We start from the raw sequence: 18134 nt of genomic DNA, 5'->3' as shown, positions 1-18134 counted from the left end.
TTAATATTATATGATCAAACAATACAACTAATCAGATATTTGTATACAAATGGCATAGATATTACATTATCCTATGCGTATTTTCTTTTTCGTTTCCTTATCAAATCTAGTTTAAAGATAAATTCGAACAATCACGTTCTCTTCTTGCCATTTAAATCAAGAGAAAACTGTATTTAATACAAAAGAGAAGAAGAAAAAAATATCAAAATCATTCTAGTCTATCGATTATGACACGGATCATAAAATTAATGTTTTTCTTTAAAAGATTAAACAGCTGACATGAACAAGTGTCCAAACAAAAATACCATTTATCGAAATTGAACAGCAGTTGCAGTTAAATTGGAAAACTAGTTCATTTTTTTATCCTGATTAAGTTAAAAGAGCTATGGAATGTGTTGTGAAAATTCGATACATTATTATCAAATGAAATTAAACGTTGTACTTGAATCAAAATCTGTTTTTAAAGAAAAATTTAGGTAAGATACAAATTAATGTAAATATATTTTTATTAGACATTTAAGTAATATGATTGTTTCTGTGTTGGGGTAGCCTATTGTAGATAAAGATGGGCAGGTTTACGAAGGCAGGTTTTTTGTGCAATTTTGGACTCCTCCCCTTTTGTCATGTCAAATCACAAACCCTCGTCCCATGCTTACGTAAAAAAGTCAGCATAACCCAACTCTCCGGGTTCTGAATTTGCTTGCTTTGAACTTACAGCAGAAATCTAATTTTAAAATTAAATTCAACTAAAAGTTATAACTTTGCATAAAACAAACTTTACGTTTTAATTCATTTTGTTAGATTTTAAGTTGAATATTCTTTAAGAATCTCTTGTGCTATCCTTCTGTTATCAGAATTCTTTATTTCTGCAACTCTTTGAAGAAATTCATTTTCAACTTTTTCCTTCTCCAAATTTAACTTTTATTCCAAATTTGATATTGTTCCACTTATAATTTTTGTTACTTTTTTTCTGCATTTTGAGAAAATTTTAAAAAGTAAGAGACTTCTAATGTCACACATAATCATTGCTTTCACCCTTTCTTCCTTACGAGCGAAAAATCAGCAAATTGCAAACCTCAGTTAGTTGCTTACTTGATGTTCGAACTACATCTAATTCCCTTTTTCGTAAATAAAACTTTTTAACAGGTAAATATTTGGTTGAAGAAAAATATTTTATGAAAAACATAAAATAAAATTTAATCAAATTTAATGCATGAATTTTTAGAATATTAAAGAGGAAAATCAGAACATGAAATAATTTTTTTTATCACAGTATAATTACCGTATTACTAATTTAACATAAAATATATATAAGTAGTATAGTCTTGCAAAAAATGATCCCAAGATAAATCATGAAATTACACTATATTTGCGCAAAAAAGAAATTAATAAGGGCGATATTAGAGAAGACCACGCATAATGATGGTAGGTAGCATAGTCTTCTAAAAAGATCCCAAGATATTTTGACGACCTCATAAAAACTTACGTTTTTTTTTTTGTTTTTTTTTTACACATAAGTTTTCATGAGATTATTTATTTTTAAGAAATATTAAATGGATTCAGGAAATGTGGCAACATCAAAATTTGCAAAAATTGTAAATTATTCATTGATTTTGATAATTTTCATCTGGGAGGAAAGATTTCGCTAAATAAGCGATTTTTAGGAAAAGTTCAATAACTTTTAAAAAATATTAATTTTGTCATTTTTAAATAACCAGATAATTTTTTACAGCAAAAGGATATATACACTACCCAGAGCCGCGATGGCTCAGGGGATAGAGCCTTCGCCTTTTAAAGAGGTGAACCGGGGTTCGATCCCAGCAATGGCTGGTTCATTCGAATTCCTCATCCGGCTTGCGTCGACCACAGTGCTGACGTGAAATATCCTCAGTGGTAGACGGATCGCGGGTTAGAGTTCCCTTGCCGTCAGACTAACCGTGGGAGGTTCTCGTGGTCTTCTTCTCCATGTAACGCAAATGTGAGTTAGTTCCATCAAAAAGTCCTCAACGAAGGCAAATTTCTCCCAATACTTGATCCAGGAATTCTCTTGTCTTCTGTATTGGGTTCAAAATTACAAGGCTACGGAATTGAGCATTAGTAGTCATAAACCCGGAAATTGGATCGGCTGTTCAACAACGGTTATAAAATAAAAATAATGTATACACTTCCCAACAAAGATGAAAGAGACACTTTCAGTTTTTGATGCTTTTTCATATTTCTCAAAGAATACGAATTATTTTTTTACTTCAAAGGTGTTTAGGTTATACGATTTCTTATCCTCAGCTATAAAGTTTAAAACTTTCAGAGGGATGAGAGACTGGTAATTATTTATAGATGAAAAAGAGTGTTTTTGAAAACTCCATGTCCAAAAATATATCAATAAGTAAGAATTATTTCTGTCATTCTATGCAATAACTGCATAAAATTTCGTAAAGCCAGTTGAAAAATTAATCGATATATCGATTTCATCATCAGCAGCATTGGCACGACAGCCTTTTGTGAGTCTGGGCCTTCCTCAGAAGGATTTCTCATTCTGGCCTTCTCCCAGCAATTGATTTCCAGTTTTTTACCTTTAGGATGGTAAAATCCTCATCCACACAGTCTTTCCATCTCATTTTGGGCCTTCCTCTTGGTCTTTTATTGGAGGGGGTTGCATTAAAGACTCTTAATGCTGTTCGTTCTGGGCTCATTCTCACTACATGGTCGATTTTATTTTATAAAAACTTATATTTTTGCCAAAGTAATTGATACCATTAACTTATTGCTATATGTTCTAATATAGAATGTCCGGAAAATTTGATTGTCATTCGTAATTTGTTGCCGGTTCTTCAAACCTCTGAACGTCTTAAACTTTACTGATGAGTATGAGTTGTCACCTGTCCTAAGCATCTCTCAAATTGCTTAATAATCCTTTAAGTATTTCTTGAGAAATTTGAAGAAAAGAAAATTAAAAATGACAGGGAGTGTTTCTTCCCTTACATTATTGTAGGCCAGTGTATAGCTTAAAATTATGGAATTGCTTTATGAAATGCCCTCGAAAAAAAAATGTCAAACAAAACTTAAAAAGAAAGGAAAAATCTGATGATATTTTTAAATTTCCATGGGTCAAACGATCGATTTAGGATATGCTACTTAAAGAGAGAGAAAAAGAAAATTGCGTTATGGAATAAGACAAAAAAATATGAACCTTTTTAGAATAAACATACCAATTACGACCTATTTGAAGTGTTTGCTGTCTCATCAGAGTAATTAATTACAGAAATTTCGAAATGCAAGAATAACATAAAAATGTGTTCTTTTTCAGAATAAGCACACTATTTTCGACCTACTCGAAGTGTTTGCAGTCTCATCAGAGTAATTAATGGAAAAAAAATTCGAAATACATGGTTAACTTAAAAATACGAACTTTTTCTAAATACGCATAACATTTTTGACCCATTCGAAGTGCTTGCAGTCTCATAATATTAATTAAAAAAAGAAATTTTAAAATATATAATTAACATACAAATATGTATTTTCTCGGAATAATCACACTACTTTCGACTTATTCAATGTGTTTACAGTTTCATAATACGAATCAATTACTGAAATTTCAAATATATGATTTACGTAGAAATATGTACTTTTTCGGAATAAAAATGCTATTTTTGACCTATTCGAAGTGTTTGCAGTCTCATAATATTAATTAAAAAAAGAAATTTCAAAATATATAATTAACATACAAATATGTATTTTCTCGGAATAATCACACTGCTTTCGACTTATTCAATGTGTTTACAGTTTCATAATACGAATCAATTAATGAAATTTCAAATATATGATTAACGTAGAAATATGTACTTTTTCGGAATAAAAATGCTATTTTTGACCTATTCGAAGGGTTTGCAGTCTCATACATCAATTAATTAGAAAAATTTCAAAATATTTGATCATAGCGAACATTGAAACGTTGACAACATTGACAAATGAAACGTTGAGAACATTGAAACGTTGAGAACATTGACAAATTAAAATTCAATCACCACATAATTTATAATAAAAAAATATCAATTATTTAATACGATTGAACGTATTAGATAATTCTGAAAAATGTGTTTTAAAAAAGAAACTGCAGAATTGTATGTCTGAACATAACTTTTATTTTATCACATTCTTAATAGTGAGAATATGTATGATTTTAAAGTGTTATTAAAATTATTGTAATAGAAAGATAAAATTTTAATATCTGATTTTTTGGAAAGTGCATTAAAGTAATCGGTCAAATTGGTTAATCCCCAGATAGTGCCAAAGCAAAGAAAAAAAAATTATAATATTAAATAAGAAATTGAAAACAATTTAGTTTTATTTGCCTATTTCAGATAATGTTTCATTAAAATTTTAAAACTTCCTTGTTACGGTCAAAATAACCCTAGTAAAATTATTTTAAAAATAATGAACTAATCATATTGGTTGAATCAGATATTACTTATCTGAAATTTTCTGTTCTATACTTCTTTTTCTTTTTACTTTTTTCTTTTCCTTTATATTCTTTTTCATCTCATTTCCTTTTCTTTTTTTTCTTCCTTTTTTTAAATTTAATCAAATTTAGTTATTCATTAAACAATTGACAAAATACAGTCTCTGGCCAAATTATTAGACACACTATAAGATTCCATGTAAAATCTTAATTAACTGAAACCGGTTTATATTTCGTGTATCAATTGGTTAACATTTTAATGCAATACGTTAAAAATAGGCACAAATAGGAAGTGCAAAATATTCTGAATAAAAACCCATTGTTTAAATATAAAAATATTGCATATAAACACTTGCAAAACATGTAATTATTAAAACACAACAGTACGCCGAATAATTTGTTCTAATTATTATAATATACTTATATAATACCTGATAATTATACTATATTATACGTAAAAACAATAAAGCTGTATAGTACCACGTGGTAATTAAGATTTTACTTAGAATCGGCCAGGGGCTGTATATGGTCTTAGAAAAATTCAGAAAATGGGGTTAAGAAATGTCCCCTAACATCCGAAGATTTTGTTGTCATAGTATACTTATTGAAAATAATAAATATAATAATCTCTAATGATGCTGAAGAAATCACGAACATTTTAATATTTAAAATTTCCCAATTGCCTATTTATTTTTCATTTCATTTTTTTTTCAAACAAATGTTGCAATTCATCGAACAATTTCCTAAACATTAAGAAAAGTTGAGAAAGCGGGGTTAAAAAAAAAAAAACGATTATTATAATTTGGAACTAAAATTTATTTTTTCTTGCCTAATAAACCATTTCATACAGATAAAGCAAGTATCAAAGAATCTTTATTAGAAAACGAACGTTATTAGAAAAAAAAATCACAATAGAAAGCAAACAAACAATAATTTGATGTCTTCATTTCTCCCCAATGAAATATAATAGAAAAATGAGACACATCAAATCACTGGGGGAAATCACATATTGTTTAGCATCATAATCAGAACTCGAAAATAATTGAATAAGTTTCATGAGTGGTCTTTGGCAAACATGCTTTGGTCTTTGATGTTACCGTCAAATAAGACAAGGGTATTTACGAACCTTTTACGTTTCTTTGAGTTTTCTAAAGAAAAGATTTCAAGCTGAGGTTTCAGATCTCCGCCAGCCATCAATAGACATTGATTAGTTTCTTCCTGTCCCCGGGCAAGGAATTCCCATCAAGTTGTTGGGGTATTAGTTAGCAATCTACAAGCGGTGTTTTTTTGAGTTATTTAGTCATGTTGATTAGAATTTTCTGTTTGGATTAGTTCTTGGAAGTTTTTAGAATGGGATGCAAACTTGGAGCCAAACGAAGTAACGTCTGTTTGACAGTTTTACAAAGAGAAGCCGTGAACATTTAACCACCTGTGAATCTGACAGCATGTGTTTAGGATCCAATCTCTAGAAAACTAACCAACAAAAGGTACCGCGATGTAATTAATATGCAGTGTAGTGCTGTCCGATATACATTGTTAAGTGAAAGTTTGTTCGAATTTAGCAAATATAATTCAATATTTCTGCAATGTATTAATATTTACATATCTATCGGCCTTTTTTAAATTTATTTTTACAGAATGATATTTTAGGATGTCCAAAAGAAATCACATTTATAAATAAAATTAGCGTAAGACACGACATTAGCTGTCTTTCTTAGATGATGGTTCGTTCAAACATTACATAAGCATTTTGTGGTCAATTTCGGACTCCCCTATTCTCTGCAAAAGAAAGCAAATCGCTCGCTACCTTTTACCCATGCGAGTGTTGCAGCTTCATGTATGAAAGTTGTAACAACTCTTGATTTTATCTTTGACTTTTACTGTAGTACTCTCACTTTAGGATTAAATTCAAAAAAATTATTTACTTTTATATAAATTATAAGTTTTTATTCATTTTCTAAAATTTTGAGTTGAATACTGTTTAGGAATCTTTTGGTAACTCTTGACCTCTGAAACACAGAAGGGAATTTTTTCTTAACATTTTTTTTTCCTGCTCAAACTTAGCTTATGTTTCAAATTTATAATTTTTTCAAGGGTAACTTTTTCCCTTTTTTTTTTTTTTTTTTTTTTTTTTTTTTTTTTTNTTTTTTTTTTTTTTTTTTTTTTTTTTTTGTTCATACGAAAAATTTAAAATAAAGTGATTTTAATTTTTCAATATCAACTATTCGTTTTATTATCCCGTCATTTTTAATCATGTTCTTAGAAAAGTTGGTTTTATAATCACGCATTTGAAGACTACGTGGAAAAAAGCTTATGAACATTAGAAGAAAATAAGTCATTTGGAAAATCAATTTAAAATAAAAGTTCGCAGATCATTGTGACAACCAGTTTTGAAGCAAAATGGTCAAACGTAGGGCCTGGTTTCAGAGTAATAAGGGAGATAATATTTCGTAAATATGTAAAATAAGCATTTTTTTTTTTATAATTAAGATTCATTATTTCATAAACTTGAGTTTTTAAAAGAAAATATTTAAACAAATTCAATGACTTTTTCAGTTTCACATTAAACTGATATACTACTTATATATGGGACGGGGCAGCCTGGTTGGTAAGGCGCTGGACTCTCATTCGTGAGAACGGGACTTCGAATCCAGTCAACCGAAGACTCTCCATGTAGCAAATGGTGTCTGGTGCGCGTTAAATCTGTTGAGTCCCCATGTCCTTCATGTTCCCATTACAAATTATACCGGTGGTCCTGAATTAGAGATTGATCATTCTCTGATTCAAGTCAAAATTACGATCTGTGGATGAATGAATTGATGTATGAGTGGGTCCGCTTTATAAAAAGGTGTGCGGTGTGGGTCTGACAGAAGTCGAATTCTTAGCAGCTGATCGCACCCTACCTCAATGGCATACGACAACAACAACAACAACTACTTATATATTTATAAAAATTCGGAAGCCCTTTGAATTGAAATGTTATGTAAAATTGACTGCCATCATGTAAAAGGGAGAAAGAAAAAAACTGTAAAAACATCCAATCAAACTACGATTTAAAATACCAGCACTTTGAATGCATCATCCGTAAAATGCACTTTTACTGTAAAATACTGTACCGTTTTTTTTCCGCAGTAATATTAATTTAAGCAGAATGATTCAGTGATTTTACAATAAATATTACTGTAAAAATTACGGTAAATCAAATTTTTGTTGTGTAACATGTTACAGTAAAAATAGATTTTATGGCGTAAAGTGCCGGTATTCTGAGTGCCGGCACTTTCTATGGCACTTTGATCCTGAATCTTTACAGTGTACTTACGTTTATTTCTACTCTCTATCATGCAATACTGTGACACCAATTTATATTTATCTACTATGCCCCGCTATACCTACTACTTATATTCGGTCGCATGTTCCTAGTAGCATGTTTAGGTTACTGTTTTGTATTTTGATTTAGTTTAAAATTTCTCTAATTGAAATAATTTAATTTAAATTGTAAATAGAAGCAATCAAGTAATTGCATTTATTACTATTAATAACTAAAAGTAATTTGGGGCTTTCCTGGTGAACGGTACTTCAAAGTACTTCTTTGCTATTGTTGTCACGTGGCATATTTTTTTCTTTGCTCAGTATCATGGCAAAACATACAAGTATGTGTGAAGCTTGGCCCGCCTTCTTCCATAAATAAAAGACCTCAACCCTTTTCTAGTCTTACACCTGTTCCTAGCTCGTGCCGTAACCGTCACGTTTAAAAAGGTTGTTCATTGTGCTTTTAGAATAATCAAGCTTCTTTGAATAGGAGTTTCAGTGTGTTACCTGTCTGCCGGTTCCCTTGATGTTTTGTAGTAAACTGAGCTGTCGAACTTGGAACTGTAGTCCGAACCAAGTGATGCCAGCAAATTAAAATTCCTGTTTTCCTATTTGCGTCAATTTGCTAGAATTAGATGAACATTATTTTTTATTGCTTAGGAATATTGAAAAATGATTGGAAGTGCTGAGTTGGTGCAAAAAACACAAGACCAATATACTGCTGTGCAACTGAGAAAACATAAGTTCTTCTCTATGGACTTTAATAAAAACTGCGTGACAATTATTTTTCTTTTTCTTTCAACGCTTAAATAGAAGTTAAAAAAATTGATTTCTGATTTTCTTTCTTTTCCTTGCTTTCTCATATTTCTTTATTATTATTTATTTTCAATTTATAGTTTATCAAACAAAAATGCCAAATACCTAAAAACTTTAATTTTAAATTTACTTTTGTTTCCGTTGATTTTTTTGTTATACGGCAGTTTACCCCTATTGCATTCTTTTGCTTGCTTACCGAATTATATATATATATATATATATATATATATATATATATATATATATATATATATATATATATATATATATATATATATATATATATATATATATATATATATATATATATATATATATATATATATATATATATATATATATATATATATATATATATATATATATATATATATATATATATATATATATATATATATATATATATATATATATATATATATATATATATATATATATATATATATATATATATATATATATATATATATATATATATATATATATATATATATATATATATATATATATATATATATATATATATATATATATATATATATATATATATATATATATATATATATATATATATATATATATATATATATATATATATATATATATATATATATATATATATATATATATATATATATATATATATATATATATATATATATATATATATATATATATATNGGAAACTTTATTAGATTATATGGGAGGATTTGATTACGGTGACATTACTGCGGTTCGTAAAATACGTGTATCGATATATGGCGAAGACGCATTACACATTTTTTAATAAGGAAAATTCCTAGTTTGATGTTAGGCATGCAAATGTCAGTAATTTTTATATTTTTTGTACTCATATTGAATTTTTCTTTAATAAAAGGAGTTTTCGGATTATCCGTGTTTCTCGATTGTCCGTGCAACCTGTACCGGTGATTAACCCGGATAATCGGGAGTGCACTGTATATATATATATATATATATATATATATATTAGCCACGGTACATAACGTATAATATATTATACATAATCTATTTTTTAAAAAAAATAGTGATAATAATTTTGATTATTGTATAAAAAAAAATTAGCCTTGCAGCTGAAATCGAAAGTAGTGAAGAATATTATTGGTGTAAAATCGATGTAAAGATTAATTGCGAAACACAATTTTGTTTTTAGTTCCATTCTATTTAATACTCACTCATGAATAGCGATCACGAGGAAAACCTTTCTTTTTTTTATGCATCATGTGGAAAATGCTGACTAATATATCACAACATGTACAGTGATAAACATGATTGCATGAAAATTATTTCCGATGTTAAGAATCCCAGTTTAATGATCCACTTCTATTGATTTTATTTTTATATTTTGGTTACTTGATTACGATACCCATAGTTATTGCTCGTAATGATTTGTTACCTAATCGGCTTATAGGGCCCGACTGCCCGGCTATATTTTACCTCGGTTTTAGACTCACAAAAGCATGCACTAAGTTCTATGAAATATTATTTAATTATAAAAAGGAAAAGTCTGAAAGGAGAGAAAAAAGTCATATCTTGAAAATCGAAATCTTAATGATGATTAGCCTTATCTACATCATAGAATTATTATTTAATTCTAAATTAATAAATAAATTGTACATAATTTTTATCGACTGGAAGAAATATTTATTTACTATAATTTACAAATAATGAATATCGAATTCATAATACTCTATCGATATAAATGTAAAATAAGCATACCAAATGAACTGTTTATTAGAATCTACCGGTTTTATCAGAACTTTTGTTTATTTATTAATTAATTTGTTTATTTATTAATTAATTAGATTATTTATTAATTAATTAGTTCATTTATTTATTAATTAGTTTATTTATTAATTAATTTGTTTATTTTCTTAATTAATTTGTTTATATATTAATTAATTTGTTTATATATTAATTAATTTGTTTATTTGTTAATTAATTTGCTTATTTATAATTTGTTTATTTATTTTTTTCATTTACTTATTTTTTCAATTGAGGTTTGATTAAAAGCGTTTTTCGATAGTCCTGTCACTATTTGAAATAATATTTTTTAGAAAAATAAAATACATGCTATTTTTTGTGAGTTTGTAACATTTAAATAAAGAAAAGCTAGAGTTTTGGGGAAGAAAGCTTTTGTGATCTAATATTTAAAAACAATTTATAATTTTTTCTTAATTTGAATGAATATTTCTCTTAATATTTCAAAAGCTCTGTCTTAAGTTGAAATAACACTTTAGAAAAATAAAATGCTTATTTGTTTATTTATTTTCACCGTTATGAGTTTGTAACATTTCTACGTGACAAGATTAGCGCATTTTTGGTAAACAGTCTCAATTCAAATAATGAAAATGGCGTCAAAATGTCCGGTTTACTTTATAAATATTTGAAGCAATATTTTTTAATATTTCAAAGGCTCTGTCATGATTTGAAATAACACTTTTTTAAAAAATATGATATGTTCTTTTATTTATTTATTAATTCTTACTGTTGTGAGTAACAGACATTAATTAACATTTATAAATGAGTGTTAAATTTTCTGCTTCTCATTTACCAATATCAATTTTAATAGGGAAAATGGCTCAAAATGTCAGTTTCAAATTTTCAATATTTGAATGAATATTTAATATTTCTAAGGCTCTGTCATTGTTTGAACTAATGCATTTTAGATAATAATTTATTTTATTTATTTATTTTTTTAACGGTTGAGAGTTGATAACATTTATTAATTCAATTTTATTCTTCTTTTATTATTCCGTTGAATTTTATTCGTCTTATTCAGCAAGCAATTTTTTTTTGTAATCATGGTGATAAATGTCAGTTTGAAAAATATTTATAGTTTTAAGAAAAGGAAAAGCTTTTGTGATCATCTTATTAAAAATTTGAAAATAATCTAGTACTTTTTTTTTTAAGATTCGTATGAATAATTTTTAATGATTCAAAGGTACACTTAGTTTAAAATTAAAGTTTAGTTAAGAGTTTGAAGTTACTGTGGCTTTTTAATTCCTCTTAGCAAAATTAAATAATGTGCAAAGTTTATTTTGAAATCGACAGAACGAAACTTTTAATGCTTTAAATATTTTTAATTGAAAATATAATTAATTAATGTATTATTATAGGTAGTTTGTCAATTAGTAATAGTCTCTAATTGGGGTAAAAATTTTGATGAGTTAAAAATATTAACAAAGAGGATAAAATATTTCAATTTAATTCAATTTTCCTTTGTTTTTTTAAAAAAGCTAACTAGTTGAAAAAAATATTGTTTGCATACTATTATATCACACTACAAAAAAATTATTTGGTGAAATTTAGAACAATTTTAGAACTGCTTGAGAATCTTAATCAAATTATTAACGCTGTGTTTCGAAGCTGTGTCGCCAAGGAAAATAGAAAAGCCATAGTTTAAACGCCTTACACTTGAAACAATGCGACGTGAAGGAATTGTCTGGGCCGAATTGTTTTGTCGTGAAGAATTATCTGGGCCTTTGAACAGTCAAATATCTTAAATATTTTTAAAGTAATTAAACTTTTTTAAGAAATCGACTATTTGCCAACATTTTTACACCCTGATGAAAATGATCAAAATCACTGCCTTATTCTCAGTGTTTGCAAATTTTTATGAGCCTAAGTATGCAGCATTGGGGAAAGCTTTTAAGTATTGAAGAATTAGATCGCAAACGCTTTTCATTTTCGCAACATTGTGGCTTCTTTCCATGTTGACATTTTGCGCTATTTTCAAAATAAGCGTAGACAGCTTTGGCTTTCGATAGACTAAACTTGACCTAACAGCCGTGAGTAATAATTGCTAACTCACTCAAGGCAGTTATAAAAATAGCATATTATTCGTAAAAAAGCATCGTTTCATATTACGACGGAGCCTTCGAAAAACAGTCTTATAGAATAAAATGGAAAAATATAGGGTTCGTACCCTATACTTTCAATTAAATCCTCATACAGTCCCTGGCCATATTATTAGACGCACTAATATAAGTATGCTTATATTAGTACAGTACAGAACCAGTTATCCGGAAATCAGAAAACCGGAAAACCAAAAAACCGGAACGAAATTCGATAAATTTTCCCGCCATTTTTTTAACAAAAATTTTTTTTCCTCATAAGATTTTAGGATTTTTCTTTCTTTTTTGAAAGATGTTCACCTTACCATCATTTTGGAAATAATCATTAGTGTATTACTTCATCGTTTTTTCTTCTTTTTAAGATTATTTCCAAATATTTTTTTTAAATTGGTTTAACAATAAAAAAAAACGGTTTTTTGTAGCGATTCAGAAAACCGGAAAAATCAGTTATCCGGAATAGCGATGGTCCCGATCGTTCCGTTTAATCGGTTCCCTACTGTATTATAATATATTAATATAAGGCTTGATATAAAAAATATTCTATATTTATATAATATATCATCAAATTTACATTATATATCGTCAAATTTAACCAATTGATACACGAACGTAAACCAATGCAAACCTATTCCAGCTGTGTAGAACAATAAGGCTGTATAGTCTCACCTGATAATTAAGATTTTACATAGAATCTTTTAGTGCGTCTAATAATTTGACCAGGGACTGTATATTAATTAATTTTTTTAAGAAATGCATAATTATATCCGAATAATTATTTAATCGTATTAAAATCGAGTTCGATGGCCCGAATTAAATTAGTCATTACATTTTTTCCAATAATTTAAACGATGCTTTTTTTCCGGTGGTCTTCCTTTTTTTTTTTTTTTTTTTCCGATACTCTTTTTTTTTTCTGCTACTTTTTTCCAGACTTTTTCCACTGTATATTTTTCCGGTGTTTTTTCTTTACACCTATTTTGTAGACCTTTACAGTTTTAATATATGTTGGAATGATTAAATTGTCGCTAAGAATTAAATCCTGCGAAACAAAATTAAAATCAGCGGGGAAAAAAATTATCCAGTATACCATTTTTTGGCCTACCAGTGATTGAAAGATTTATTACAGTCTTCCAGATGAATTCTGATATTCTGAAAGGACAGGAAGACTTCTCTTTGTAAGGAATTACCTTTGAACTTGCCGTACGTGCCTCCAGCTATGTACTTCCTAGAATCCCTTTCAAACCCGTTGTTTCCCCTTGTTAAAATGCCTTCCTGAAAATGACACGTTTACTATCATTATCAAGTTTGAGACATTGCATGTATTTAAAATACACGTATTTAAGCATGTATTTAAGAGTGTAAAACTTTTATAATTCTGATTAACTTTACATTGTCAGAGGGTAATATGTATATTACGCATGCTTTTTATTTATTTATTTAATTTTTTAAATGTGCTTTCCTGAAAATGTAGGCCACTAAGTTCTAACTTGTATAAAACTTTTAAAATAGTAATTATGATGCAGTAATCATAAAACTTGTTACATCGTAATTGCGATGTATTTTAAATATTTTATTTAAGAGATTTTCTTATAATTTGGAACTCTTTTAATGCATGTTTTTAGTGAACAAACAATTTATTTTAATATGAAATGTTTGAGCATATTATTAATAATCCGTAAGGTTTTTCGCATTACATAATAAAGACAATGTATATCCAGATAAAAGGATCAACGAAATTTTTTTTTATTGTTTTGATAATGCATTTAACACTTATAACTTTTTTTATCAATATTTTTTATAACAATTTTATAATTATTTATATAACAATATAAAAATTTATATAACAATATAACATATTTTTTATAACAATTTATAAGAATTTTATATACTTCATAATAAAATAAGAACTCAAGTCTGCTAAAATTACCTTAGTAGTTATAATGAAATTATTGTATAAACTATTGCACGGAATTTTTCTTCATTTGTTTATTTACTTAGATTTTAAACCTTTACATAAATATTTAAGTAAATGAACGTTGCTTTTTTGCCCTTTTTTAAAAAATTGTTTAGAAAAGTAAAATGCAAGCGTGAAGACGAATATAATGTTGACCATGTAAACCACGTTTTTAACCATGTAAAAAAAATTAATTCTTTACTATTCTTTTTCAATCATGAATTATTAATAAATGACCTTTCCTTAGGAAGATGGAAAAAAATAAAATGTTAGTGAAAATTCTATGAATTATTAAAATACAAAATGCAATGATTTTTATGTAAAAGATCAAAATTTATTAAAGTAAAGCAGTAAATTTTTTAAAATAAACTGCATTTTTCGAATTAAATACCATTTTTTCTGTTGTGAAGTTTCAAAATATCTCTCTTAATTTTATATCTATTTTTTTAAATACTTATTTCGTTACACAAACATAAAAAATTAAAAGAACAGAATAGCTTCTTTTTTTATAGTGAACTTTTTTGATAGCATGATTGACATGAAAATTATTAGCACGATAGGACTGAAATAAAATTTTAAAAAAATACGATAAACTATTTCTTTATTTAACACATTATCAAGGAAAGTTAATTATTTATAAATGATTATCTTTACTGAAACATTTTCTAATGTGCCTGATAAAAAAATTCTTATTTTATTTGTAATTTTAAATCGTTGTTGTTGATGACGAATATATAGTTTTAAATATAGTTGGTGAAAATATTAATGTGGTTAGTAACTAAGTTTTTAGAAAGTAGAAAGGTTATCAAGCAGGAAAACATAAAAAAAGGCTATCATATTAATATCAAAGAGTCAATATCATATTAATTTTTCATTGATTCTTTTTTCTAGCTATACATTACAAAAATGATTTTCCTATTTTATTTCAATTTTAAAAATTTCAACATTTTAAAAGTTCAAAAATTTTAGTTTTATTACTTCATTTTTCAGTGAAGCCAAAGTAAAAATGAAAATTAAACTATTCAAATCTTCCACCATTAATTTTAAATATCATTTACCATTTTTAATACTTCTTAAAAAAAACCTTCTATAATCTTCTAATTGGCAATGCTTTTTTTTTAATTTTTTATTAGTTTATTTATTTATATATTATTTTTTGCGCTTATATTATTTTCGATGGGATATTATTTCTTCTTAAAGAAAAATAAACGTATAGTTTATCACTTTATAATATTCATGATTGGTATACTATAAAAGATCCTTGGCCTATAAATACTTCATTTCAAAAAATTTTTTAAAAAAAGACGTTTTGTTATTTTGCAGCACTTTTTCGGAAATTTAAAATTTTATCACTGGCAGCAACGTGTGCGGTTGCTCAGTTTCTATTAAAGGATTTTTTATCATTCTGAAAAATCCTTTACTATTGTTATCGCTTGTTCCCTCAAAGAAGTATAGTATTCAACACGTTTGTATGAATGAATAAAAGTTGTACAAAATTGCCTTTCTTACAATTGAAGTAAATAAGGACTGCTCAAGCCTAATCCATCTTCGATGAAAAAATTGAATAAAAACGTCATTTTGGTGAAGATGAAAGAAAAAAATCAGTTGAGGTTGATAGCAACGGTAAAATAGTGTTAAAAACTAGCGTTTCTCGCAATTGCTATTTTTTTGTGCTTGCATTATTTTATATGGGATATTATTTTTTCTTAATGAAAAACAGTAATTTTTCTGGAAATGGAAAAATTCTTCACTGGCAACAACGTGTGCGGTTGCTCGGTTTCTATTAAAGGACTTCTTATCATTTTGAAAAACCCTTTACTATTGTTATCTCTTGTTCTCTCAAAGAAGTATAGTATTCATCATCTTTGTATGAATGATCAAAAGTTGTATAAAATGGCCCTTGTTATATTTGAAGTTAAAATATGGCTGTTCAGCCCTAATCCATCTTCTATTGAAAAAATTGAATAAAAACCTCATTTCGGTAGAGATGAAAGAAAAAGAATTGTTGATAGTAACGGTAAAGTAGTGTTAAAACTAGTATTTCTCGCAATTGCTATTTTAAAAACGGAAGGAAAAAAACTCTAAAAAAATTGCTGTTTTTGGTGACAAGCTTGGTCGAACCTAACAAATAAAAAATAATTAATAAATAAAATCAGAAATAAAGGTTTTTAACAAAGAAAAAAAAAGAAACACGTCGTAAAATAAATTTATTTTATCCATTTTTTAAAAAAGTTAAAAGCTAACTTTGAAAAACATTCAACGGAAAGACATTTTTAAAAAAATTTTAAGCCAACGTAACGTTGTAGAAAAAGTTACCTAACTCCGTGGTTTCACAATGCCACTCTATCATTTGCTAGTTTAGTTTACACATTATGCTTATAACATCAAAAACAATTAAATTCAAGAAATCAATAAAACAAATGACCTTAACGTTGACACAAATAAATGAAATAAAAAATAATTTATACTGTTGTTTGAACAGCTTTTAACTAAATGCTGCATTCTCTTATGTTACTACTTACTAACAATGATAGCAGGGTCTCTTAAAGATTATTAATAATATTTTCTCTGAATTAACAAGTGTTTTATTTTTAATTAAACCATTATGAGCGTATTGGTTTTTACTGTTTTTGGAAGATTATTTTGTTTCTGTAAGTAAAATTTTATTTATTTCCTACGATTCTTTCCTGCAACAACATCAAAACTCTGCAGACTTTCCGAAGAATAATAATAATATTCGTTAAATTAACAATTATTTTATCAGAAATTAGGCTATTTTAAGGATAATGATTTTTATTGATTCGGGAAAAACATTTTGTATGACAAATTCTCATTACTCTCTTTTTGCTTTGATTTACACCATAACTCTGTCTCATGAGATATTTTTTCCTAATAATTATATTTTCGCAAAAGCTCGGGAGCCGGTAATATGCTGCAATGTAAAAAATTCAGGATCAAGTTACAGTAAGAAAGTACCGGAACTCAGGGTGCCGGTACTTTTTACCGTAATTTAAAGCAATACCCATAAAAACTGGGTCGGCTGTTCAACGACGGTTATAAAAAATTAAAAAAAATTTAAACATTTAATTTTTTGCTTTATATTCTTTAAATTGATTGGTAATTAATTTCATGAACTACACTGTAAAAAAAATTCTGGATTAAATTCTGGTAAAACGTACCGGCACTCAGAATGCCAGTGCTTTTATCGTAAAGGCAATTTTGACCGTAAAGTTTTGCGAAACAAAAATCTGATGTGTCGTAATTATTACAGTGATATTTATTTTGAAATCACTGAACTATTGTAATTAAATAAATATTACTGTAAAAAGTACGATATAAAATTTTACGGTAAAAATAAATTTTACGATAAAATTGGTTTTACAGATGCTGCACTCAAATTGCCTGTACTTTTTACCGTGATTAGATCATGATTTTTTTTTTTTTTTTTTACAGTGTAATAAGTAGTTTTTTCTCCATTTTATGCTCCCTACTCAGTTGAATACCTGTGCCTATTGCCCCCTCTTCTGCACGCTACTGGGCTTTAAGTTGCCACCAGTCCTTTAAAATGACAGCCAAGTGCCTTAGTCACTGCAGAAAAATAAAAAAAAATAAAAAAAAGGTCTAGAAAAAGAAAAGAGGACCCCATAAAAAAAAAGAAATTCTGCCAACTGAGACATTCTAAAATACGACATCGAAAACAATCTCTACAGGCAGTAAAGAAAGTAAT

At 27.3% G+C, this 18134-nt stretch overlaps 1 protein-coding gene across 2 annotated transcripts in view; it reads left to right on the top strand.

The window, feature by feature from the left end:
- Positions 1-357: 357 nt before the first annotated feature.
- LOC107440074 (uncharacterized) overlaps positions 358-18134 on the top strand; it is a 40563-nt gene continuing 22786 nt past the window's right edge. The window contains exon 1 of one of the 2 annotated variants that reach the window (XM_071184153.1): positions 358-476. In XM_071184153.1, coding sequence (XP_071040254.1) covers positions 391-476 — 86 coding nt within the window. In that variant the 5' untranslated portion in view covers positions 358-390. Of the gene's footprint in view, positions 477-16927; positions 17059-18134 lie in introns of those variants that run through there. The other variant, XM_071184154.1, reaches the window with a different exon arrangement.

This window comes from Parasteatoda tepidariorum, chromosome 8, assembly GCF_043381705.1.
Source record: "Parasteatoda tepidariorum isolate YZ-2023 chromosome 8, CAS_Ptep_4.0, whole genome shotgun sequence".
NCBI classification, from domain to species: Eukaryota; Metazoa; Arthropoda; class Arachnida; order Araneae; family Theridiidae; genus Parasteatoda; species Parasteatoda tepidariorum.
Note: the sequence above shows the minus strand (reverse complement) of the source record. Positions and strands in the feature narration are given on the sequence as shown.